This window comes from Papaver somniferum, chromosome 4 (genome assembly GCF_003573695.1).
Source record: "Papaver somniferum cultivar HN1 chromosome 4, ASM357369v1, whole genome shotgun sequence".
In the NCBI taxonomy this organism is placed as follows: domain Eukaryota; kingdom Viridiplantae; phylum Streptophyta; class Magnoliopsida; order Ranunculales; family Papaveraceae; genus Papaver; species Papaver somniferum.
In genome coordinates this window covers 157,788,653-157,815,914 of record NC_039361.1, presented here as the reverse complement: position 1 = coordinate 157,815,914, position 27,262 = coordinate 157,788,653, and the positions used below count along the sequence as shown (strand labels likewise).

Genomic DNA, 27,262 nt, shown 5'->3' with positions numbered 1-27,262 from the left:
TATCTAAAACCGGGCCGTATCTGAACACTAAAACCCTCGCTTGCGCCCCAAACAACTTCGTCTCTCTCTACAGCTCATCACCGGAGCCTGCCGAGCGGGCTTCCCACATAAAACCATCTTCAAGTATTCTTCACTGTCAAAACTCATCAAAAAACTGTAAGAAAGAATCGGTTCCGTGCTCCTTGAATCTTCAATCTCCACATTCCGATCGAACCGAGTTCTTACGTTCACCAAGAACAGGTAGTTATAATATCTAGGGTTTAAGAAAGAATGTTGGTTGAATTGCCTCGTTTGACAAATTCACTTAGAGTCCCATATGATGTCGATAAAGCTTACTTGGAACGCAAAATTTTCCTCCAAAATCATAATAAACCTCAAAGGTTAGGTCAATCTACTTGTTTCCCATCAATTTCACTTTCAATTCATTGATTTAGTCTCCTTTTTTTCTTATACTCACTTGATTTATTTATATGCTGTTTCAATTTTATGATTAGGCCTGGAAATTCTCTCGATGATTCAGAACTTGCTCGAAACATAGTCCATCATTGGGAACAAGGTTCGAGAAAGAAATTTTCTCTTCTATTTTGATTTTTTTAATTTTTGCTTCAAGTGGTATTTTGTAACTGTATGTATGTATGACTGTCATTGAGTGCAGCATCAAATGAAGTGCGTCAAGCATATAAAAAATTTCTTGGTTCAGTAGTAGAGTTAATTGATGGAGAAGTATCATCTGAGGAATTCAGACAAGTAGCTAAAACAGTTTATCGTCTCTTTGGTGCTCCTCAAGAAGATGATGTTAAGAACAATAGATCTAAAATATCAGCATCCAAAAAGTAACATATCTTCACTACCACTACTTTGAAATTTGAGTCCATATCATTATGAGTCCATATCAATAAAACTTGATTCACTTCTATGTCTTTTCAGGGAAGAATTACAAAAGTGTATTGGTTACAATGTTCCGGATATTAAGATTCAGAAAGTTGCTTCACTCGCTCAAAAGCTCTTCCTCTTGCAGCCTAGTGGTAATGGAGATGATGCTAGTATCTCAGAAGTGCGAGTTGATGTTGGTGGTGAGAATTCAGCGGAGTTTGGGAGTGAATTAGTTTTCCATGCACCTACCCGGTTTCTTGTTGACGAGTCTTTGAACAATGAGCTACTTTTGGAAGAGGAAAGCTCCATGATGTCTTCTCTTCACGGAGAACAATATAACCATATTGAATCTGTACCTAATAATTTTGTTGTGGACAAGGGAAAAGTGGACTTGAGATGGTTAAGAGATGAATGTGATCAGATAGTTAGACAAAGTGGTTCACAACTTCCTACAGATGAGCTAGCTATGGCCCTTTGTCAAGTTCTTGATTCAGATAGAGCAGGAGATGAGGTATGCTTTTCTGAACTTATTACATGCTAGTGTGCCATATGCATGTTTTAAGAATAATATGACTGTTAATAAAGAACAAGACTCTAGAAACTCGTAATGTCATGAAGGCTACTTACTGAGGCTTCTTGAAGGATTCGCCTTACCATTATGAATCTATATTTTTGAAATCCCTACTGATGGTTGTCAGTCTCGGCTCAGGTAGCTCTTCCCAAAGATGAATTTGTCGTAGCCACCAAATGCTTTCCCTCATGATGCACTCTTATCTAGGTAGCATTTTCCTTAGGTGACTTAATCCCTTCCTCCCTCCACATCATTTATTGTCTCGTGGTCCCAGGCATTTCTTTGATGCAAGGGAAACACTAATTTTGCCAAGAGTTTGATTGTTATTGGGTTGTAATGCGTACCAGCACAGGTCTTATCCAGTTAGAAGATCCTAACAACATATTCATGAAGCTGTATGTGAACAATTATACAGTTTGTTGTAATTCTATTATCGTACTACTATCGTTGTTTAGATTGCTGGCGAGTTGTTAGATCTTGTTGGGGACGGCGCATTTGAAATTGTTCAAGATCTTTTGAAAGTAAGAATCATGCAACCTTCTATTTCTTTGTTTGAAAATCTTTTTTTTCTTGGTCGACAGTGACTAGATTTCAATTCTTTTTATCTATCTAGTGTTTAAACATGCTATATCATTAAACACTAGATACTTCTGTTTGTCTTTTCCTTTTCTTAAAAGATTTGTTCTCTCATTTAAAATCAGGTTGTTGTAGAGCTAAGTAGGTAAGGACTTGTGACCCTAATTTATATACATATATATATATATATATATATATATATATATATATATATATATATATATATATATATATATAATCTGTACCTATTTCCCACAAAAGATCTTCAAATAGTCGAAAATGCTTGTTACCATGTTCGCTTTTTTCTTGCTCCCTTTCGTCTTGGGTGGTTCAAGCCTCTTGCACCATCTCTTTTTTTTATCAGTAAATATTTTCTTTGCCGAAAAAAAAGAAAGAAAGTTGGTGGACATTCACATGTATGGGCTTTCAGGCGCTTCCAGCAATAGCTCCATAATAATTTTTTTTACTGAACAACTATATTTGAACTTTTACTTTTGTTTCTCTTTGCAGCATAGAAAGGAGCTTGTTGAGGCAATCCATCATGGGATTGTTGTCCTTAAATCAGAGAAAGCTCCAACCATCCAGCCGAAAATGCCTAGTTATGGCACACAGGTATATTATCCCTCACATGAAGCAATGGATTCTGCTTGGCAACGCCCTTCATTATCCTAAAATTTGGCGAGTCAGTTTTTGTGCATAAACATATATCAGAAGTGCTGTTGAGAAATCTATATATACTTCCTGTCCAGGTCACTATTCAAACTGAGACCGAAAAGCAAATCGATAAGCTCCGACGCAAGGAAGAAAAAAAACAGAGACGTGGAACAGAACATGGGGTTGAGAATGACTTGTCTGCTGGAAATTTCTCTTCCTTACTTCAAGCAAGTGAGAGCAAAGGTCTCTTTGATGATTTGATTGGCAGCGGCCAAGGTTCTAGTAAATTTGTAGTGAACTCTCTTCCTCAAGGTACTGTTAGGAAGAACTTGAAGGGGTATGAGGAAGTCAGTATCCCTGCTACAGAAACTGCACAAATGAAACCTGGGGAGCGGCTGGTACTTATTTTTCTTTTCTTTTTCAGATTTTCGCAAATTGTCTTTAGTACTTAGTTTTACGATTTTCACGCCAGTTACTCTTGCCGTAACAGGTGATGTTAGCTCTACTAGTTGCTGTTAAGCTGATTCTTTCCCTCTCATTATTTGTTTCAGATCGAGATAAAAGAATTAGATGACTTTGCTCAGGCTGCTTTCCATGGCTACAAGTCCCTGAACCGTATTCAGAGTCGTATTTACCAAGCCACTTATCATACTAATGAGAACATATTAGTGAGTTGTACACTTTGTTTATTCTTTTGACATATAGACCAAAGGGATAAATCATCTTTTTTATAAGTGTTGCCTGTTGATAGGACTCGAAATTGACTTTGTCGATGAACATGCAGGTTTGTGCTCCAACAGGAGCTGGTAAAACCAATATCGCTATGATTGCTGTTTTACACGAGGTATGCACTGGTAAATTTGTTAAATCACCTTATTTTGGGGAAACTAGTGTCTGGTTGGCGTTTCACAGCGACAGAAATTAAAAGTATCACTTATGATGGTTTATGTGGTCCCCCTAGTTTAGAATTTGGTTAGAGTTTTAAATGTAATTTGTTGATATCTTTCTTACTGACCTTTGCTTAGTTTTGAAATGCCAATTATATGTTGCCATCTTTATTGTTCACATTGTTCTTTTCTATTTTTCTTCGTTTGGTTGAACTACGATTTTATTTTGCAGATTAAACAACACTACCGAGATGGTATTTTACATAAAAATGAATTTAAAATCGTCTATGTTGCTCCTATGAAGGTATAACCCATCCATTAGCTTATTTATCGATATGATTAACCCTGTAAAGAGTTTCTAATTTCTAGTGTTGCCTCTCCAGGCTTTAGCTGCAGAGGTGACAGCAACCTTCAGCCATCGGTTGGCTCCATTAAATTTGAATGTGAAGGAGCTTACTGGGGACATGCAACTGTCAAGGAGTGAGCTTGAGGAAACTCAGGTTGACCTCATTCCCTATGATTGTGCTTAATTCCTATGTATATGGAGTTTGAACGCATTGGATTTATTTTAATTTATTTTTGTTTCCCAACCACTCAGATGATAGTTACAACACCTGAGAAATGGGATGTCATCACTCGCAAAAGCAGTGACATGTCATTGTCAATGCTAGTGAAACTGTTGATTATTGATGAAGTACACCTGTTGAACGATGATAGAGGACCTGTAATAGAGGCATTAGTTGCAAGGACTCTTCGCCAGGTAAAGTTTCCTGATGAAGTCTCTCATTTCCACTTTACCTTCTGTTGATAAGTGAAATTTATACTTGTGTAGATCATTGTCACATTAATATTTATCTTCAGTTCTGTTTTTTGAGAAGCAAACTACATAACTACCGAGGATGACTTCAACATTAATGAAGTATTCCAACTGCCACCCTAGCTGTTGTAAAGCCCTACTTATCGAGGAATTCTCTCAAGTAGCTTTTATTTATAACATTAGGCATCCATATAGCCATGGGCCACAGAATCCATAGGAAGCTAGCTAAAAGGGAGATTTATTATAGGATTCACGTAAGTACAAAATAGAGCAGAAAGGTGTGGGGAGCAAAATTAGAGGCTGATGACTAGGTTGTTACCACACGATACATAATGAGCTGCCGGTTCTTTCAGCCTCCAGATGTTCTATCATGTATTACTTACTATCGACTGTAGATGCTCTTACTGTTGTGTGATACCGAGTTTGCTTCTTTTTTTCCAACAGGTTGAGTCCACACAATCAATGATACGCATTGTGGGTCTTTCTGCCACTCTTCCCAATTACTTGGAGGTTTGACTAGTCAACAATCTGACTTCTAGTGTACTAGCATTTGCTTTTAACAGTTGTAAATTTTAACTTCTCTTTGCTAATGCCAGGTTGCGAACTTTCTGAGGGTGAATCCGGAGGCAGGACTCTTCTTCTTTGATTCCAGCTATCGTCCCGTGCCTCTTGCACAACAATATATCGGAATCACTGAGCAAAACTTTGCGGCTCGCACCAACCTCATAAACGAAGTATGCTATAAAAAGGTCAGTTTGCTAATTTGGTGGTTGATGGGATTCTGAAGTTAATCCAGAAGATCTATTTTTGCTGATAGTGGGACACTTTGCGTACATCAGGTGGTAGAATCACTGAAGCAGGGCCACCAGGCAATGATTTTTGTTCATTCACGCAAGGACACTAGTAAAACAGCAAAGACAATGGTAAGATTTTTCTCCTCTCTCTCTCTCTAGAATTTAGTATCACTGATTGCCTAGGTAATAGGGATACAACTTTCTAGATTTTGCATGTTGGGCACACAGATAGTGTCTACCACTTGCGAAACTTGTGCGGGTGGGTGCACATGATAATGTTCTAGGTTGTGTGTATATCCTGCAAGGTCTGGCACATTGGTTCTGCACATAATATGCAGTTGTAAATTAATGAATTGCATGTGTACACAACAAGTTCAAAGTGGAAATTTTAACTGAAAAATGAAGCACATAGATATCAAGACTAAGATATTTTGCATGTGTACATCTGCGGCTCTCATTTCAGCTTTTACTTGCTCAGTGTCTGACCCTTGCACCAGTGTCCCAGTCCACTCCCCCTGCACCCATATCATCCAATCTCATATATTGTATGTATTTCAAAATGCACTAGTTAATGAGAAGAAGTAATCTGCGAAAACATTCTAAAAGTCATAGCTGGCAGTCGAAATTCTACAGTTATTGTACTATAGAATGAGAAGAAGCAAGTATGCATGACTTTATGCAAGGTCAGTGATGCTCATGTTTGAATACACAGGAACAAATCTTTGTGTATGGTTGTAATGGTACACTACATTTCCATAGTCAACATGAGATAAGTGATGGTTCCATGTTTGTTTTCAACTTTTCAACTATAATAGTATATGCAGGCTGAATTTCAATTTTTAACACAATTATCCTATTAACACACCCACACTATTATTTCTGAGGATCTAAGAATATGATACAAGAGAATATTTTCTTTCTTTCAAGTTATTAATATTGAGGAACTGGGATGTAGTTTATAAACTTTATATACAGCGCAAAGTAGTGCTTACTTTTTTTTTCTCTTTTTCCTCTTGACACGAAACTGTTGTTTTATGCTTTTTTGTTACCTTTCTTCTTATTTCCATAAAAGATCACAATTTTGATTTTAACATACAATATCCACGCTATATAACCAAATTTGTTACCTGATATGTGATGCAGATTGAATTTTCCCAGAAGAGTGAAGATACCGAGTTGTTTAGGAATGACGAACATCCAATGTATGCCTTAATAAAGGTAAGTAGTTGGTTTTACTGTGCGGTTGATACCGTTAACCGAAATTGCATGGATCACTCATTCTAAGCATTGCAGAAGGATGTGCAAAAATCAAGAAACAAAGAAGTTGCTGAGTTGTTTGAATCTGGGATTGGTATTCATCATGCTGGGATGTTGCGCGCTGACAGAGGTCTGACTGAGCGTCTCTTCTCCGAAGGTCTCCTGAAGGTAGGGCTTTATTTTTACTGTGTCTAGCACTTGAACTCTGTTGCACCCTTTTATTTAATTCTATTGTATTGCATTGGTGTAGGTTCTTGTTTGCACTGCTACATTGGCATGGGGAGTAAATTTACCTGCTCACACAGTTGTCATAAAGGTTATTCTGTGCAACTTGATTGCCCCCCTCCCCCCTCCTTTTTTTTTTTCTCTTTCATTTTTTTCTGTTCGTTTGAGCGGAAGCAATGGCATGAAATATTTCTTCCTAGTAATTAAGTTAAACTTTTATGTGTGTTGCTTTGGGAAATTATATTTATGGGTAAGAGATGGTTCTCTATGTACTATGCTGCTTGTTTTTCCTTCTTTTGGAAGTGAATGTAAAGATACAGTATTACCTTTCTGATAGTGAAGTTACTAAACCAAGAAAAGCAGTTGGTTTCCTTAAAGACAACGTCTTGTAAATTTTAATCTAGAAGTTGTGTGTGCACAATGATGATTCTAATACATGGCCACACAGTCACTATGCTTGTCAGCCTGTGGCAAAAACAGGAACTGAGAATGTTTCATCTATTATCTGTGGTGATGATCTTTCAGCTCTTCTAAATAAACATTGATTACACCAAAGTATCTGCCTAATTGGTTTGCTTGGTGCATTTCTTGGATGTTTACTTCACTGGTTCTTTTTGTTTGTCTAACTTGCACTTTAACTATGTCATGCAATCTGTATTGTTCACCAATTCTAAATACATTATTTATACCTAATCATTATTCCATGTAATCACTTTAGGGAACCCAACTATATGATCCAAAGGCCGGTGGATGGCGAGATCTGGGCATGCTTGATGTTATGCAGGTATTACAAGCAAGCTCTAGCACAGAGTTATTTCAGGCTTATCACTCTGCCTTTTTTCTAGCTTGTCTCTCCTTTTTTTTTTATGGTCGCGTTTTTGGAATTAGTCTTTCACTTGGTTACTTAACTCATCATCTTTTAGATCTTCGGGCGAGCTGGGAGACCACAATTTGACAAAAGCGGTGAAGGCATTATCATAACATCACATGATAAGTTAGCCTACTATTTACGACTGCTGACAAGTCAGCTTCCAATAGAAAGTCAGGTAAGGCTGGAGTTTGATTTCCTTCCGAGCTCTTGCTTCAAGTCTGTCTGCTTGAGCGCTTTTTAATTGCTTGTTGTCTTTTCGTTTCAGTTTATTAGCTCATTGAAAGACAACTTAAACGCAGAGGTGGCACTGGGTACTGTTACCAACGTCAAGGAAGCTTGTGCCTGGCTGGGATATACATATCTTTTCATAAGGATGAAATCAAATCCATTGGAGTATGGGATAGGATGGGATGAGGTATGCTTTAATATTTTTGACATATATCTGAAGGAGGCCATCATTCTTATCTCGGTAATTAGTAAAGATGAAATTGGAATATATCTTTATCGCAATTGCTTTTTGTGTCTTTGGCAGGTCATGGCAGATCCTTCTTTAATCTCAAAGCAAAGATCCCTTGTAACAGATGCTGCTCGCTCCCTTGACAAAGCAAAAATGATGCGGTTTGATGAGAAAAGTGGAAATTTTTACTGTACAGAACTTGGTCGCATTGCAAGTCACTTTTATATTCAGTACTCTAGTGTGGAAACATACAATGAAATGCTCAGGCATCAGATGAGTGACAGTGAGGTAGGTGCACTTGGTGTTTACTTGCTGGTCTTTTTTCCCTCTAGTTTGTTTCTCTCATAACTGTAGGAAGTTGGTGAACTGTGGTGCATTATGAATTCCATATGCTTTACGCATCGGTAGGGGCATTTTAAAATTTTGAAATACACTGTCTGAAAATATGTGCATGGTAGTGCACTATGAAGATGCTGGAGCAAGTTAACTTATAGTTTGTTTTTTCTTGTTTCTTCTATTTATGCACTTTTTACTGTTACAGGTGATTAATATGGTGGCCCATTCATCTGAATTTGAAAATATTGTTGTAAGGGAAGAAGAGCAGGATGAACTAGAAACCCTGGTTCGCAGATCATGCCCTGTGGAAGTAAAGGGTGGTCCTTCGAATAAACATGGGAAAATCTCAATCCTAATTCAGGTCATCTCTTACATCTGATCCATGATAGTTACGTCTCCCTTATCTGAGTGGCGGAAAAGGCTGAACTTTTTAATTCGTTTTTCCACATGCAGTTGTACATATCACGAGGATCAATAGATAGCTTTTCGCTAATTTCAGATGCAGCATATATAAGTGCAAGCTTGGCTCGTATAATGCGTGCGTTATTTGAAATATGTCTGCGGAGAGGATGGTGTGAAATGACTTCTTTTATGTTGGACTACTGCAAAGCCGTGGATCGTCAAATATGGCCTCATCAGCATCCTCTACGACAGTTTGATAGGGAACTGTCCGCGGAAGTATGTCTAGCATCTTTATAACACATTGCTAAAGATGCTTTCTTATGTGCTTGACGTACTATATTGCATCTTGCATCTCTTTGTTCCAGGTATTGAGAAAGCTTGAAGAGCGAGAAGTTGACTTGGATCGGCTTCTAGAGATGGAGGAAAAAGATATTGGATTATTGATTCGTTATGCACATGGAGGAAAGGTGAAATGGCTTTTGCAGCGTTTCTTAAGAATTCTAATTATTTTTGTTGAGTATAGTTCTCAGTTTTTCTCTTTTGTTTGCTAGATTGTTAAACAATATTTAGGATACTTTCCATGGATCAACTTGTCTGCTACCATAAGTCCTATCACCAGAACTGTTTTAAAGGTGAGTCAAATGCTTTTTCTCTAAGCCTTTACTTAGAATGCGTCCTGACATATTTGTTTTCAGGTGGACTTGCTCATTACGCCTGAGTTTGTTTGGAAGGATCGCTTTCATGGTCTTGTTCAGCATTGGTGGATTCTTGTTGAGGTGATAACCTGGAGTGCTTGTTTTATTCATGCTTTTATAGTAATCTCTAGAAACACTGATGTTATTCAGTTTCTCTTGCAAAACTTGATGTTACCCATTTAATAATGTAAGCAAGTATATTCATCGGTAAGACACTTCAGAGCGATGCCAGTATCATAACTGTTGCTATATGCCCCTGAGTTCTGATTTGCTATACCTCGTTATTATTTAATTCTGGAGGTACTCATGCTTTTATCTTTGTTGCTTGCTTGACTGTATTTAAATGTTGACAATACTACTGGATTGGTGATTACTTGGTCTGATTCTTAGTATTTTCCTTAGCATGTAGAGTTATCTGCATTCTTACTTATTTTTTATTGGAGTTGAAGGCATTCTGCTGAGTAATTTGGTTTCACTTTTGATAGGATTCCAAGAACGACCACATTTATCATTCGGAGCTCTTCTCTCTGACGAAGAAAATGGCACGAGGGGAGTCTCAAAAGCTTTCTTTTACAGTGCCCATATTTGAGCCACATCCCCCTCAGTACTACATCCGCGCTGTGTCAGATTCTTGGTTGCATGCAGATACTTGTTACACTATCTCCTTCCAAAATCTTGCGTTGCCAGAGGTGATGAATTTAGATATCTTTGTTTCAAGCAAGTTTAATGGTAGCTCAAACATTTTGAAGTGTTCGCTTTAACTTTAGCAACAATTGCTTTGCTCAGGCTCGTACATCACATACAGAACTTTTGGACTTGAAACCTCTTCCTGTATCTTCACTCGGAAATAAGGCTTATGAGGCGCTGTACAGGTTCTCACATTTCAATCCAATTCAAACTCAGGTATGCTCATGTTTTCTCTTTTGTCCTGCGGCTATGACTGAATTTTCCGTGGTTTCTGAAAGAATGATTTGTTCTTGTCAGACATTTCATGTCCTATACCACACAGACAACAGTGTTCTGTTAGGGGCTCCTACAGGAAGTGGGAAAACTATATCAGCTGAACTTGCAATGCTTCATCTCTTCAATACACAGCCTGATATGAAGGTTTGTGGTCTGGTTAATCTTTTAAATAACTAGGATTACTCTTTTATATAATGGGGGTTTTAGATTCATTTAGAAGCAGGATTTCATGTTGTTAACATCTGTGTCTGATTATCACATTTACTTGTTTAAATCATTTTAGTTTTAAACATTTCAATTTATACAGTATAGATATCATCACAGTGCAGGTTATATATATAGCACCCTTGAAAGCCATTGTTAGAGAAAGAATGAAAGATTGGAGAACACGTCTTGTGTCTCAACTTGGGAAAAAGATGGTATGATCTGTATTTTTATGTGTGCAGCAATAATTTATCTGGAAGTGAAGTTAGATGTGCTGATATTAGTTTCTGTCAGGTGGAGATGACTGGGGATTATACTCCAGATTTAATGGCCCTAACTTCTGCAGACATCATAATTTCCACCCCAGAAAAATGGGATGGTATCAGTCGTAACTGGCACAGTAGAAGCTACGTTACGAAGGTTTGTTCATTCTTTTTTCAAGCTATAATTTACTAGTATTACATCTGAATTGAAGTTCCTTCTCTGGTTGTAACTTGTAAGTGATGACTGACATGAATGTAAGTTAATTTGCAGGTTGGACTCTTGATATTGGATGAGATTCACTTGCTAGGAGCTGATCGTGGGCCCATTCTCGAGGTTTTCACTTACTATTGCTTCTTCCTTAGTTGCAGTTATCTGGCTAGTAGACTTTTCGTATCTTGCACCGCACATACTAATTTATTACTGTTCCATGTGTGTTTACCTTAGATAAAGAAAGCAGTCACATTATTTACAAAGTAGCAAGTCAGACACTGAGTTATACTGTTGGAAACTGTAGGACATTGACAAAAAAAAATCTATTTAAAAGTATATTATTTCCATTTTAATTTTCAATCACGGCGTTGTATTTCTCCAGGTCATTGTTTCGAGGATGAGATACGTATCATCTCAAACAGAACGTGCTGTTCGGTTTGTGGGCCTTTCAACGGCATTGGCAAATGCATGGTATGTTATTTATAGAACATGGTGCTAGCTCTTTAATGCTTTTCCTTTGACTCAATAAGAAATATTGTTTTTATTTGGAGATAGTGATTTACAATGTCAATTAGCCAATTAGGGTTTTATAGGGTTCTAAAGAAGGATTTATATGGTGCACGAGCTATAATTCAATACTCCCTATTCCAGTACCCCCAATTTGATAAGGTAGCTAAGTTGACTGAGCGGTTGCTGTCTTCCTTGTGTTGAGAACCAGCTGTGTTCTTGGGATATTAATGAAACCATAGGCAACGGCAACGGCAACATCCTTGGAAACGAAAAACAAACAGATAACTGTTTCCCTGAAATAGAATTAGCAGTCTGTACTATATGTCAAATATACCTCTGCTACATCACAAGCTTCAAGAGCATCACTTCTGGTTGGATTAATAAAGTGATTGTTACATAAGAAAATAGAGGGATTGTGGTGGAAATTTAAGCGACTAGTTGGTTACGGTTTTCTTTCTTGTCACTTGAAAATAGAAATATAGGGAGGAATTGTGAGCAAAACTTTAAGTGACCAGTTGGTTTTGATTTTCTTTCTTGTTGTTTAGAAATAGAGGGATTGCTATATACATTCTTTGTTCATCAATGCATGGAAAAATAAAGGGATTGTGATAAAAAGTATTAGTGACCAGCTGGTTCATTTTTTGTCACCTGGAAATAGAAACAAGAAACACTTCTACCCTAGTCTAGGAAAATAATAAAGATGGGTTCGAAGAGAAACTAAGGTCTCCGTCGGAGCCTAAACATGTGACTCAAGAAATTATGACGAGACAACAGCAGTTAATGAAATTACTTGTATTACACTTGGGGATAGTCAAAAGAACCCATATGGAAATGGCCGTGCCAACATAGCCTGATATCCTTTAGGTTTTTATCCTTCTTCAATTTTCTGTTTATGAGACAGCATAAAAATTTATTCACAGCTATAACTCTTACAAAAATACCTGGTTTGTTTCAGTGACTTGGCCGACTGGTTGGGTGTTGGGGATGCTGGGTTATTCAACTTCAAGCCTAGTGTGAGGCCTGTACCTCTAGAAGTTCACATTCAGGTAAGGGAACATGGATTTGGACATTGGTATCCATAAGTATTTATGCTTTTCTATAAAAATATCTTGATTCATTTTCTGTTAGGAATTTGTCATGCATAACAAACAGTCTCGTAGTTTCTTGCTATATTTATATGTTTGCAGCGGTTTTCCTTTACTGGGGGTGTAAATGTTATGAGTTTGTGATGGTTATCAATTGATCAACAACAAGTTTTCCTTCTGTATTTCTGTAACCATGAACATAAGCTAAAAACCAGGTTTAAGCGTCGGAACCTTTCAACAGCTTCCTTTGAGGCATTCATCTGCTATGTAAAACCGAACTCATCATTTTGGGTTGTTGAATGGTGGGTAGTTTGGTTTCTAGACCTGGATTAACTGTACATGAGTGAAATGTGCAATTAATCCATGTATCAAATTTGACGGCTTACACCTATTTTGAACCATTGAATAATCGAGAAGACCGTTAGTTATCTAGTTAGTTAGATGATATCTTTAGGTTAGTTGGTCATAGTTCGTTCCTTAACCTTTGTTTGGGTGCGTTTACAGATGCTTTTAATGTGCCTCCGTTTACCTAAATCTACACATGATAGCATGGTAGCTGAAGAGATAACCTTGATTAAAAGAGATCACGTGTTCTCATTGTTGGTAGTACCCTTCATTGCTAAAATCAGATGTGTGATACCTTAAACAGTTCAAAATTGTGCAAGATAAAATGTCAAGAGTGTATTCTCTTAGGCTGCATAGTGCCTCTTCCTGTTTGATTGTGTTGGGATGTTTAATGGATTCTTTGACATTGCTGCCAGTCCATAAGCCATTTTTTGACTTGACTATACTGGCAATTTATTTATTTGATTCTGTGAAAATACTCAACTAAACAACACTTACTATAAGCATATACCAGGCACAGCATTAAGTATCTTATTTTTCATGAACAGGGATATCCAGGGAAGTTCTATTGCCCCAGAATGAATAGTATGAATAAACCAGCGTATGCTGCCATATGTACCCATTCGCCTACGAAGCCAGTTCTTATTTTCGTTTCATCTCGTCGTCAGACAAGGCTTACTGCGCTGGACCTCATTCAGGTGTTTATTTTACATCAGTATCGAATTGCATTTCTTTACTTGGCCACCTTCAATTCTTATTTAAGTTTTAATCATTGGGTCTTATGTAAGTTTTAATCATTGGGTATATGTAAATGTAGTTTGCAGCATCAGATGAGCATCCTATACAATTTTTGAATATGGGCGAGGAAGCGTTGCAGATGGTACTTTCTCAGGTCACTGATCAGAACTTGAGGCACACTCTACAGTTCGGGATCGGATTGCACCATGCAGGACTGAATGATAAAGATAGATCTCTGGTTGAGGAACTCTTTGCAAACAACAAAATTCAGGTGCACATTTACATTTGCTCTACATTATACCGTCGTAATTCTTTGATGGATGCTCCTTTCCTACTTGTTTGGTTATCTTACCTCTCTTTTGTAATAGGTTTTGGTATGTACCAGCACTTTAGCTTGGGGTGTTAATCTTCCAGCTCATCTGGTCATTATTAAGGTGAGGCCTGCCGTTCCTGCAGTTACGTGACAGTTTTTATCATCTTATTTGAAACTATTGGAGGATACTTCTCTGGGGGTTTGAAGTTCTTTTGATTTAGGAGGCTTAGGTAAACTTGAGGAACGCTAAATATGCTTCTAAATATATAGAAACACCATATTACAATAGTTTAGTGATTCTTTTGACAAGTCACTTTGTGGCTCTTCCCTCCTTTGATTCTGTTGGATTGTTTACACCTTTTAGTTTAGGAATATGTATATTCATTACCTAAATTTGTATGATGTTATAAATCTCCGCATATAATTTAATGGATACTTTAGATTTGAAGTTCCATCCTTGGTACATATAGTGGATGACAGGACCACCGTTTCTGATGCAGGGAACGGAGTTTTATGATGGGAAAGCGAAGAGATATGTTGATTTCCCTATTACAGATATTCTGCAAATGATGGGTCGTGCAGGCCGTCCTCAGTTTGACCAGCATGGAAAAGCTGTCATTCTTGTCCATGAACCTAAAAAGAGCTTTTACAAGAAGGTAATATATAGACCATGAAAAAATAATTTAGTTGTGTGAATTCTTTGTGTATAAAATTGCCTGAATACTCTCCATCTACCTCTATTTGCAGTTTCTTTATGAACCATTTCCAGTTGAAAGTAATCTGCGCGAGCAAATACAAGATCACATCAATGCAGAAATTGTTTCTGGCACGATTTGCCACAAGGAGGATGCAGTGCATTACCTTACCTGGACTTACCTATTCCGTCGATTGGTATAGTTTTTACCATCAGTAGCTTTGTCTGACAAATTTATCAAGGTGGTGGAATGGTTGAAATCTAAATTCTTGTTTGCATGCCACAGGTTGTTAATCCTGCTTACTATGGGTTGGAGGACACTGAATCAAAAACTCTAAATTCATACCTGTCAAGGTACCATCATGCTAGGATCAGTTTTTTTCTTCTTTTCTTTTCTTCTTTTTATTCTAATGGCAGTGGTGATGATTGTTTGCCTTTCCTTGAGCAGTTTGGTGCAAAACACATTTGAAGACCTGGAAGATAGTGGCTGTATCAAGATGAATGATGACAGTGTAGAGCCTTTGATGTTGGGTTCAATGGCATCACAGTATTACCTAAGCTACATGACTGTGTCGATGTTTGGTTCAAACATAAGTTCTAACACTTCACTTGAAGTAAGTCTACATGTTCTATCGTACAATTTCATTTTTCTCAATGTATATTTCTAACCAACCATTTATTCGTACAATTGATTTCAGGTTTTCCTGCACATACTCTCTGGTGCGTCGGAGTATAATGAACTGCCTGTGCGACATAATGAGGTAATTTCCTCACACATTGTCTGGACTTGTTTCGATTGTAACAAGGTTTTACTGGCCACAATCGTGCAGCTTGTAATTATGATAAATATATGAATCAATTAATTGTATACACGGATGGCTGTGTATTACTACTATCAGGCTTGATAGTTGACTGCTTCTAAATTATTTTGGACATCTATATTGGCTATTAATATATCCTTCTTTCTTTCATATTGTTAACTATTTTTTTCCCCAATAAAAAAGCTTTAACACATCGGAATTTGAAAGCGTTTAAGTAGATGAATGGAACCACAGTTTGTAGCTTTATGTTTTGCTTACTATAACTCAAAAATTTTGGTCTAAATAGTATGATTTTGAACCTTGTTCGAATTGCGGAAATGTTATCAGTCGTTGCTTAAATTGTTGTTATTGACTCCTTTCATCCTCTAGCAGCATAGCAGTTTCAAAAGCCATATCCAACTATTTCAATCTTTAAAATTCAAGTTTCTCAAATAGATCATGATAATTTGAGTTCGCAAATCTGGACAACAAAATGTGGGCAAGAACTATTACCATGAATTTCCATCAAATGCATATTTCGGTTTGGGTGGGAGATATGCAATTCGTGTAACTTGTCACAACCACGTTACCAATTTTTTTATTTGTGCGGTATGGTTTATGTCTTCTAATCTCCTTTTAATCTTTATCTTTTGGTTGTCTAGGAAAACTATAATGAAGCATTATCAAAAAGAGTTCCATACCTTGTGGATAACAATAGCCTTGATGACCCGCATGTTAAAGCAAATCTACTTCTACAGGTCTGGGTTTTCCTCCATTAAAAAATTTCAGTACAGGAATGGTTCCTTATTTAAGCTTTCTCCTCTATCTAATCTGCCAATTCTTTTTGGGTTTCAGGCACATTTCTCGCAGTTAGAGATGCCGATCAGTGATTATGTTACAGATTTGAAGTCAGTGCTTGACCAAAGTATACGTATCATACAAGCTATGATTGATATATGTGCTAACAGCGGATGGCTTACAAGCACATTAACCTGTATGCATCTCTTGCAAATGGTGATGCAGGTATATTTCTTATATGTTTCTCTGTATCATGCAATCAATACTTACTCATTATACGCGAATGATGCATTTAAACTTCTATTACCACATTCAAGAACACAAATATTTTATTTTGTGTCCATATAATCCAGCAGGAGCAGTATATAATCCATTATGTCCCATGTCCTCACTATTCAATTTTCACAGCCAGAGTTCCGATCTTGGTTTAGAAATTAGCATGTTTGCACTTGATTTTGATTTTAAGCAATAGTGACTTCCAAATAATTTGTAAGTATTTTTGTCCGGGGAGACACATTTTAAAAAAAAAAAAATTGCTTCCAAAGATTTTTCGTAGATTTTCTCATTTGTGGCATAAATATTAAATAGTCGTAAGGGGACTATTTCATGTGAGAGCTCTGTGCTTTCAAACTCGTTAGTATTCCATAGCGTATGACGCAATAGTATAAATTTTCAAGCATGTTGATAACTATGATTCATGTGGAAGCTTAGTTAACTCTGATTTGGATGGTGGTGAATGGTTTATAACCTTATTCCCTAAGGTGGCTTTGAATATATATTTTGTGATTGATTATCATCTTACATGGTCCAATTTGCTTTAAAAGCCAGCATTTTTTTATTTCCAATTTTGTGGGAGTTGTTTGCATGGCTCAGCTTGATAGAAGTTACAAAATATAGCTCTTCTTTGCATATTTCATCTGTCACATCTTTTATTTTTGTATTCAGGGTATGTGGTTCGAAAGGGATTCTTCTCTATTGATGTTGCCAAGTATGAATTCTGAACTTGTTAGTTTACTTGGAAAAAGAGGCATCTCAAATGTTCAGCAACTGCTGAGTCTTCCCAAGGCAACTCTGCAGTCATTAATCGAAAACTTCCCTGTGTCGCAGCTGTATCAGGTACCCCCTTCTTTTTCGTGAATATGACATGGTTGATGTCCTGACTCTATCTGTTACTTGTTTGCAATTGTAATAAAACCCTTCATACCTTATCCACAAGTGGTCTTCAGTTGTCACATACATAGACCAATATGCATGCAAATATCATAATAGAGTCCAAAAGAACATATATGTACACCATGCTCAGCAGTCTGATATGTTTATGCCTTGACAAGATTGGCCGAAGCACGGATGTGAGATGAATAATCTGAGAGCAGTCTATGGCATATCGAACACCCTGCAGATAGACATCTATTTCTTCAATTTACAGTCTGTTTAACTTTATCTATTTGGCTAGAGGTCATCAAGGAGAAACTACCAAGCTGTAGGCATTGTTTATATGAGTTGACATAGCAGCTAAGTCTTTCTAGTACATAACCATAAGGGAGCCTCAAGCCACTAACAGTGCATATCAGCTTCTTTGATTTACTGATTTGGTAACATGAGTTTCATCTTTTGTATTTTTACAGGAGTTGCAGCAGTTTCCGTATATTCATTTAAGGTTAAGGCTTCAGGAAAGGGATAGAGAGGGTTTTAGGTCTCGTTTTCTGAACATTAAAATGGAGAAAACAAACTACAAGCACAAAACAAGGGCTTTCACCCCTCGGTTTCCCAAGGTACGCATCTCTCACCGACTTCCAATTATATTGGTTGTAGTATCAGTACTAAAGACGAAGTTTTTTTGACATTTCGCGCAGTTAAAAGACGAAGCATGGTGGCTGGTTCTTGGAAATGTTTCTACCTCGGAGTTATATGCACTGAAGAGGGTTTCTCTCTCAGACCGCTCGTTGGTCACTAACATGGAGATACCATCCTCAGTGATTAGTCTCCATGTAAGGACCTTTTCCTTAATTAGTGGCGCCTGGAACAGTTTTGCGGGTTCACTAACAAGGAGATACTTTTGTTTGACCAACACAAGTTCTATTTGGATTCCATTAGTTACAACTTTGTTGCTAACACTTCTGCTTTCTTTATTTGTCGTACATTTTCAGGGAGTAAAGCTGATTCTAGTTTCAGATTGCTATCTGGGGTTTGAGCAAGAACACCCAATTGAAGAGTTATTAAATCCACGCATTGAAAGATAACCCACTTTGGCCTTGGCCAAAATTTAGTCTGGATTGTTCTCAATCGTTGATGGTGGGCCATCCACTAATGTCATGCTCACGTAACAATGACGTACTGTATTAAGGGCTTCTCTTAATATAGCCCATGTTTTTATTAACCATAGTCCATTGACTTGGTCGATAACTATTGAAAATAATTCTAAGTTTGACATTTTTTCATTTTTATTCATAGCCCAAAACTAGGTAAATGATTCAATAAATAGGTAAGATGATTGGTAAATCATTGAGTCGGTGACTCCATCTACTATCTTCGAACTTACTAATCATTGTTTCTTCGTCTTCCTGTGTGAAATCCTTACGACTTACTTCTCTTTCTCTCTATTTCAAATCATCAAAGCCGATCAAAATTGTTTTAATTTCCCAAAGCAATATTCAGTTGGACGACAGGTGTATGCCTGTATGGAGTTGCAAATGTTTGTTTTCGTAACCCGTTATAGGGGCGGCATGGTTTATTAGAGGGGCGGCACTCTAATAGGACAAAAAGGAATAGGACAAAAAGGATCGTTACATGATCATTGAAGGTGTTCTTTATAAAAAAATACTGGAAATGACAAATTAACCTTCATAATTGATAACCTAGTTTAGTGATGATAACCAAGTTTAGTGTTAATGATTAATTTCACTTATATTAACTCAAAATCAAAATCAGATTTTTAGAGTTTTAAAAAAAAATAGTTTAGTGGAGAAGGTCAATCTCAATCAACTGAAGAAATTAACCAACAAAATGAAGAACCAGGACCTGAAAATGATCGGGTATACTTCTAAATTAGTCCCAACTAGCTTTTTGTTGCTCAAAGTTATCTAAAGTACGTAAAAAATTCAATTTTTTTTACATTTTCAGAGCTAATTACGGTTGGAATTGTGCTCATAACCAACCGTAAACCGAAGTTACGGTTCGTAAAATATGAACTACCAACCGTAACTGGTTAAATTTGAAGAAAACCTAATCGTAAAACCAGTTACGGTTGGTAACTAAATGTTAGATACGAACCGTAACTTAGTTACGGTTCGTAACCAAATGCTCGATACCAACCGTAACTGAGTTACGGTTCGTAAACTAAAATGGTTACCAACCGTAACTGAAGAAAATTCTCAGATATAAGAACATACGGTTGGTAATTGAACTATTACCAACCGTAATAACATCAAAATATCAAGTTACGGTTCGTAATTGAGTTAAAATCAACCATAACTCACATAAACCCAGAAATTTCAATTTCAATTTTCATCTAAAACCCTAATTTTCGATAGAAGTTAAACTTAAATCGAACAAAATAAACCACATCGTAACTGGGTTTTCAAAACATACCTCATATAAGTCATTACACTACACTTGATTAATTTTCGAATCATCGATTAATCGAAGACGATGAAATTTTGAGTTTAATGGAGGTTACGGTTGATGGGAGGAGGAGAATTGTTACAGATGAAGCATAATAGTGTGACAAAAGGATGTCACTGTTAAGTGTTGGAAGAATTGTTACAGAAGCGTAACAGAAGAAAAGGTCACAGGTGTGACAGTGGACGTGACGAAAGAGTTGTAACGTGAAGAAGTGTGACAGTTTCGCAACAAAAGCATGACTGGAACAAGAGAAGAAGAAACAACATTCATGTTGTGAAGAAAAAAAAAAGAAAAAACAATCACCAAGAGGTGATGAGGAAAAGAACAACAATAGTAGGTTAAAATCCTATGAGTTGTCGAGAGAATACACAAAGTATTCTATCGAAGAAACCAAGAAACCAAGAGTACAAGAAGTATTCTACCGAAGAAACGAAGAGGACCGTAATGTCCTAAAACGAAGATGGGACCGTAATGTCCTTAAACTATGAAGAGGACCGAAATGTCCCTAAACTACGAAGGGGACCGAAACGTCCTTAAACTACGAAGGGGACCGAAACGTCCTTAAACTACGAAGATGGGACCGTAATGTCCTTAAACTTCCGAAGATGGGACCGTAATGTCCTTAAACTTCCATTGGGACCGTAATGTCCTTAAACTTACGAAGGGGACCGAAACGTCCTTAAACTACGAAGAGGACCGAAAGATGTCCTTAAACTAAGAAGATGGGACCGAAATGTCCTTAAACTACGAAGGGGACCGAAACGTCCTTAAACTACGATCTGAAGATTTTCTTTTCACAAAAGTGTTGAAAAAAAAGAAGAAAACTAAAGTTAAATTTTTTTTTGTCCAAGATGCGCATTCGTGATCTACATGCTCCATCTTGAGGGAGGGTATTAGGAAATAATATATGAGAGTCTATATTTAGGAGATATGCATTTAGGTTGTGAGAGTTATATTAGGAATTATCTTGAGAGCCAAGTCTTGTGATTGTATAAATAGCTAGAGAATTAATGAAAAAGATACACCAAATTATTATCAATGTAGTCTATTGCTTCCGCGCGTTTATGCTCTCCTCTCTCTTGCTCGATCCTTAACAATATTGGTTTTTGCTTAAAACACTGGAAATCAGTTTCTCTCTTTAATCTTCTGTTAGTTTCAATCCTCCTTTGAAACTTTCTTGCAAGTTTGGTGTTCTCTAGATATTTATTTTTCACTTATTCCTTTGGCAGGGATTTAGTTTATTTAGGCACGGAAGGTGAATCGTTGGAGTTTGTTAAAGAGTTTTTCCAATCTGGTGTTGTTGGCTGGAAGGATCCAACTACTGAACAATATTGTGGCGGTCTTTTTGAATCAACCTTAACTGGCCTTCAATTTGAGGATAAGGATTGGGAAGAGTTTCTATAAAATTCTCTGCTTAATCAGTACATTTGGTTATATTGTAATGGTGTAATCTTTTTCCATTGGTAAGAGAATGTTTGATGAAAACACAAAAGTATACTGACACATGATACATTTTTAAGTTATCGATCTTTTGCTGCATCTTTAGATTTCGATTTCGATTATAGCTTGTTTTATGAGTTTGATGCTTTTGGTTCAGGATATATTTGCCAGTATATAAGCATCTGGATACTTATTCAGTTTACTGTTCCGCTGTCCATACAATGTCCGAAAATAATCTTACTTTCGAAGAATAATCTAGTGTGGTGTTCAAAACTGGACTAAGTCCCGGGGTTTTTCTACATTTGCGGTTTCCTCGTTAACAAAACTTCTGGTGTCTGTGTAATTTCTTTTCCGCATTATACTTTGTTATATAATTGAAATATCACAGGTCGTGCGTTGAATCGATCAATTAAGAAATCCAATCTTTGGTTGTTGATTGAAGTTGATTGATCCTTGAACATTGGTCGTTGGTACCGTTCAAGTTTTCATCTCTTATATTCAATCAGGCTCGTAGATTTCTATCTGCTGATTGCAGATTGAAATGAGAGATAGAGATATTAACTCTTTGATATATCTTTCTTAAGTTTGAGTCTAACTGTCTAATTGATTCTCTTGAAAGTATATTGGAGTTTGTACAATAAGATTGATAAGCGAAATATTGGGTGAGGTTGTTAGATCCCCGCTTTTTCAATTGGTATCAGAGCAAGCAAACACGTTTAATACCTCAAAAGTCTGTGTTTGTAGCGATCTGACTCTATGGACAGAAATTCTATCTCCATAAACGCGCCACCAGTCTTCGAGAGCTCAAACTACTTGTGGTGGAAAATTGCTATGCGTGCTTTTCTTCAAGCTCGAGATTTTCAAACATGGGTACATGCTGTTAATGACTATGATCCCCCGGTTAATACAGAAGGCGATGTATTTATATCTAAGGATATTGGTAGATATAGTCCAGAAGAAATCCTTTCTGCAAAGAAAAATTCTGACGGCTTAAATGCTATCATACATGCCATTACCCCAGATCTTCAGCATCATGTGACTATGTGCGCAAAATCTAAAAAAGCCTGAGATATCTTAGAAACCGTATTAGAAGGGAATATCTATGAAAAAAGAAGCTAGGCTGCAAAACCTAAATTCTAAATGGGAAAACCTTCGTATGGTAGATGAAGATTCATTTGATGAATTTAATCACAAAGTGTCTGAAATTGTTAATGCATCTTTTGCATTGGGTAAGACTATTCCTGAAAAATAACATTGTGATGAAAATTCTCAGATGACTGCCTTCTAGATACGACTATAAGAAGCATGCCATAGTTGAGGGAAATAATCTCGCAACTCTCTCCAGAAATACTCTGGTTGGGAAGCTAAAGATCTTTGATCACGAGCATACATCCAAATCCAGAAAGGATGTTGCTTTCAAAGCACAAAAGACCACTAAATTACTTGACAATAGTAAAAGTGTTTGTATCTATGAAGATGATCTTTTGAGACTGATTCATCAGATGAAGATCTTGACAAGTCAGTCTCGTTGATCAGAAGACAGTTTAGAGATCTTCTTTTGAAGAGAAGTAAACGGTTCTCCAGAGATAAGCCAAGAGCATCAGTTAAACCTCATAATCGTATTCCTCCTAAAAACAGGGACACTGATGAAACTGATGATGAGGATATGCCTCAGTGCTTTAAGTGTAAAGGTTTTGGTCATTTTGCAAATGAGTGTCCAAATCGAAAAAAATACACCGGGAACAAAGGTCTTCTTGTAACTCTTGATGAAATGTCTGACAACTATGATTCTGATGAAGACGAAAAATCAAGTGTTGCACTTTTTTGTGAAAATATTTATTTTGATAATTGTAGAAATACATACATCAATCTTGATATTCTTTCATAAGAAAACCCAACCAATCTGGAAGAAACAATCGACCTTTGTGTTGGAAACTCTCCATCTGATTTTTCAGGTTCCCCTATGTGCGCAGCTTGCACATCTCGGGCGTCCGAATCATCTAATGTGTTGACATGCTCGTATTGTTCACTAAAGGGTCATGAACTTTCAAAGTGTTTCAAGTACAAACACAAGATGAGATATGTCAACAAACTTTAACGAATAGCGAATCGACTAGCAAACAAGCTTAAACTTGTTCAAAAAACCGCTGAAGTGTGTAAGATTTTATCTTCTTCGAAGAAGTTAGTTTCCAAGGTTAATATTTGACCACTAGAGGAGAAAGTATGGTGTAAACATTCTGAGAGACAGGGTTCTATGTATTCCTTTCAAATAGGTTATGGTGGACAGATTGTTGTTCACCTCAGCACAACTTGATTGTGTTGTTTGGTGCATCTTGTCTCATGTGCCTGATCAAAAGAGACAAGATTGTGCACACCTCTCAGGATTTTAAGAAAAATTTTGTTAATTGTTTTTTTTCTCTTTCTTAGCTTTGCTGTGTTTGGAGTTCTTACATATCTAATTGTTATTCGAAGGGACTTACCTGGTCTTTCAATAAAAGAGGGTAATTCTCAACAATTCTACCCTTCATAGGGTTGTGAGTTGTGCTTGTACGAACCTGTGTTTAAAGGTATCGTAACCCTGCGTTCCTTTTTCCTTCTCTGAAATTCTTTATATCTTAAGACTGTTTGTTGAGTTTAGATTGTGAATTCCTCTCACAAACCCGTATGCATATGGATACTCCAAGCATCATGTCTTCTGATGGAAAAGATGTCAATATGATTGTTAATCCATCAATCACGAAGGAAAAAGAAAGATCTCCGTTACCTCCAACTTTGAAAAGCAAAAGAAGGAATGAGAGGAAAACAAGAGTTGTTCCTTCAAATTCTCAGAAGTTTTCTGATGTTCTTAAAGAGTTGAAGGAAACAAGGAAGGAGATTCAGCAAATAAAGGCTTTTGTATTTAAGACACTTGAAATTCAGAAGGCCCTGGTTTGGCATCAGTCAAGAAGGTTTATTGATATCAACTCCTATTTTCATGAACTTTATGTCCCAATGGCTGTTGACGACAAGGAGTTCGGGGATGATAGAGAATTTTTCAAAGGTATTAATGTCTAGGAAACTTCTTATGAGAATTTATTCTCGTGTTTTTAAGAAGGATAACTAGGGTTTGGAATAGCCATTATTGTGAGTACACATAGCTATTTCCAACGATTTTCATCTTGCAACGTTTTTAGATTTATTTATTTAAATTCTAAAGTTGATTTGAAAGATGATTTTGCAGTATTAATCTTTATGGTTTATATATTGCAATTTGTTATGGGATATGTGTGTTTGCGTCCGTTAACTATGATTGTCCCATATGTGGTCAAAAGTTATCTCTTTCATATGTCAATATGCAAGTATTGATAAAAGATTGAATGAACTTTTGACAAACAAAAATTAAACCTATTATGTCATTATGCAAATATTGATGGAAGATAGGATGAAATTTTGGTATACAAAGATTAAGTCTATTATATGTCATTATGCAAATAGTGATCAAAATAGAATGAATGTTTGTCTATTCCGCAGTATTGATCTTCCCTAATCCATTTTTTATGTAAATACTGTGCAGCTCCATACGTTTTCTTGTGTGAGCATTTCCAATTAGATTAAACATGAATTCTTTTGTGGTTAATTTGATTGAGTATTCCGATTAAATTAATCATGGGTTTTCTTGTGGTTAATTTAATTGAGATTTTTGGGTACAAATTCATATTCTTATGTGATTTGTTAATGTCCAAAGAAATCTTTATTTTCTTGTGAAAGTAAGGTCGCTCTTGTTGTTCTTCCGAGAATGACATTTTATGGGGGAGAGTTATTAATTGAACTTGTGCTTAATTGCCATATCTTTGTGGGGAGTGCGGCTGTGGAATATTATAGGGGTTATCTTGTATCTTTATAAACTCCTTGATGAATGCATGTAGTTTCGACTATACGATTGCATCTAAAAATTTGATATATGCTATTCTTTGGTCATGAAGTATCTCTATGGAAATTTCATTAGGATCCCACTAGTTTTCGTACCTTTATCAATTTTATTGACAAAAAAGGGGAGAATTAATACGTAGTTCATACTACAAATACATATGGTTTTTGGTTCATTATGTAAGGAGGAGTGGTTTTCATGTGAGATGAAAGTATTGACTAACAGGGAGTGATACATATCACCATATATTGTTGTCGAAGTTGTGATACATTTGAAATTTGATGCTGTGTAATAATACTATGACATTGTATAACAATGTTTGAGAGCTATTTTTTCTCATTGTTTTGGCTACGGATCTTCAACAACTATGATGCTGAATTGAACATCTAAAGAATCATGGGAGTACTTGGAAGTGACGAAGATTTCGAGTAACGTTGAAGAACCAAGGAGATCAAGCATGTGGACGAGAATCTATAAAGTTTATTTATTTTGTATTCCATATGTATTGATAGTTTTGTCACTAAAATTGAAAAAGGGGGAGATTGTTAGAGCACTGCTCGGTCGAACTCACAAGCATTGCTATCACGAGCTTGTTTGTCAAATTTAGTTGTCAAAACTATATGTCTTGATTTCTAGTCTACTTATAGATAAGTCTCGGACTAGGATAGTAAAATGTAGTTGATCTCTAGACTCCACGACTTTCATCATATGAAGACGAAGAACTACTCAAGGAACTGGTGGAACTTCATCGACAAAAGGTATGTGGAGACTTGAACTTATCTATCATGTGAAAATCGCCTTGTAACATCTTACATGCTTTGTGTGAGATAGTCATTTGATGTAGACTCGGAATGCTTTGTATTGATCATTCGATCACTTGAAAATTGCTTTGAAGCTATGTTATATTCAATCATGTGTGGGACAACTATTCCTGTCTTCCGATAATGTTTTAATGATTGAAAATGGAGTTTAGAACAAGTAAACATGATTGAATATAACATAGTATACGTACTTGCATATATGTTGTCCATATCTGAAACCATGGTATGCATACCCGTATGTGTATTGCTTGGTTTGGTGAAAGTCCGGGAACCATGGTATGCATACCCGTATGAGTACTGATTGGTTAGTGAAGTCCGGGAATCTAAGTATGCATACCGGCATGCGTACTGACGAAAGTTTCAAGTTCCGAAATTCTACTGAGGTTGGTGGTATGCGTACCAGTATGCGTACTGGAGAAGCCAAACTCAGTCCGACCACTTACGAATCCGAACTGGTATGCGTACCTGAGATGGTTAAGTTCTAAAAGGCAACTGTCATTAAGGACCAATCATTATAGCCACTGTTTGTAACAGATTGCATTCCTCAAATACTTCTCTCTCAAAGACATTCTTTGCGTTTTAACCATTTCTTCAATATTATCTTTAGTTGTATCACTTAAATGACGGCTAAAATGAATACTCGACTTGGTACCATTTTTCCAGAAACAACACAAAATCGAGATATAATATGCATCGGATTAGTGATGGATTTGATTGATACTGAAAATAAAATGCAATCATCAGCGAAGAGGAGATGAGAAATACTGGGTCCTTTTCTTGCTGGCTTAAGAGGTTGAATGAGACCCTGACTTTCAGCTACCTGCAACATTCTACTAAAAGCCTCCATACACAGAATAAATATGTATGGCGATAAAGAATCACCTTGATGAATCCCTCTTGAAGGCGTAAATGATGGAGTAGGAGAACCATTTAATTAAATAGAAGCTGTGCTAATACACTGTTGAATTAAAGTACACCATTTGTCAGAAAAACCTAAGAACCTCATAACTTTGATGATGAACCCCCATTCCATACGATCGATTGCCTCTCCATATCCATCTTAATAGCCACAACCCTTGGATTTTTTTTTTGTACTTTTCGTATAATCAATAATGTCATGTGCTATGATAGTAT

At 36.6% G+C, this 27,262-nt stretch overlaps 1 protein-coding gene across 1 annotated transcript; it reads left to right on the top strand.

Moving 5' to 3' along the window:
* Nucleotides 1–49: 49 nt before the first annotated feature.
* Nucleotides 50–18,858, top strand: LOC113271714 (DExH-box ATP-dependent RNA helicase DExH14-like). Its single transcript, XM_026521621.1, has 49 exons — nt 50–380; nt 495–556; nt 656–833; nt 928–1,384; nt 1,900–1,965; nt 2,531–2,632; nt 2,770–3,072; nt 3,226–3,342; nt 3,459–3,518; nt 3,794–3,865; nt 3,945–4,061; nt 4,160–4,321; nt 4,823–4,888; nt 4,975–5,127; nt 5,218–5,301; nt 6,316–6,390; nt 6,466–6,597; nt 6,680–6,745; nt 7,373–7,438; nt 7,578–7,700; nt 7,791–7,940; nt 8,058–8,270; nt 8,524–8,679; nt 8,772–8,996; nt 9,086–9,187; nt 9,272–9,352; nt 9,416–9,496; nt 9,901–10,104; nt 10,202–10,318; nt 10,400–10,522; nt 10,708–10,797; nt 10,877–11,002; nt 11,117–11,179; nt 11,439–11,527; nt 12,522–12,612; nt 13,545–13,694; nt 13,814–14,005; nt 14,103–14,168; nt 14,548–14,703; nt 14,795–14,938; nt 15,028–15,095; nt 15,190–15,355; nt 15,440–15,502; nt 16,204–16,299; nt 16,397–16,564; nt 17,285–17,455; nt 17,965–18,111; nt 18,193–18,327; nt 18,487–18,858. Exons 1-49 carry the CDS (start codon nt 271–273, stop codon nt 18,577–18,579), a joined length of 6,297 nt encoding a protein of 2,098 aa, XP_026377406.1. The 5' UTR covers nt 50–270; the 3' UTR covers nt 18,580–18,858.
* The last annotated feature ends 8,404 nt before the right edge of the window (nt 18,859–27,262 follow it).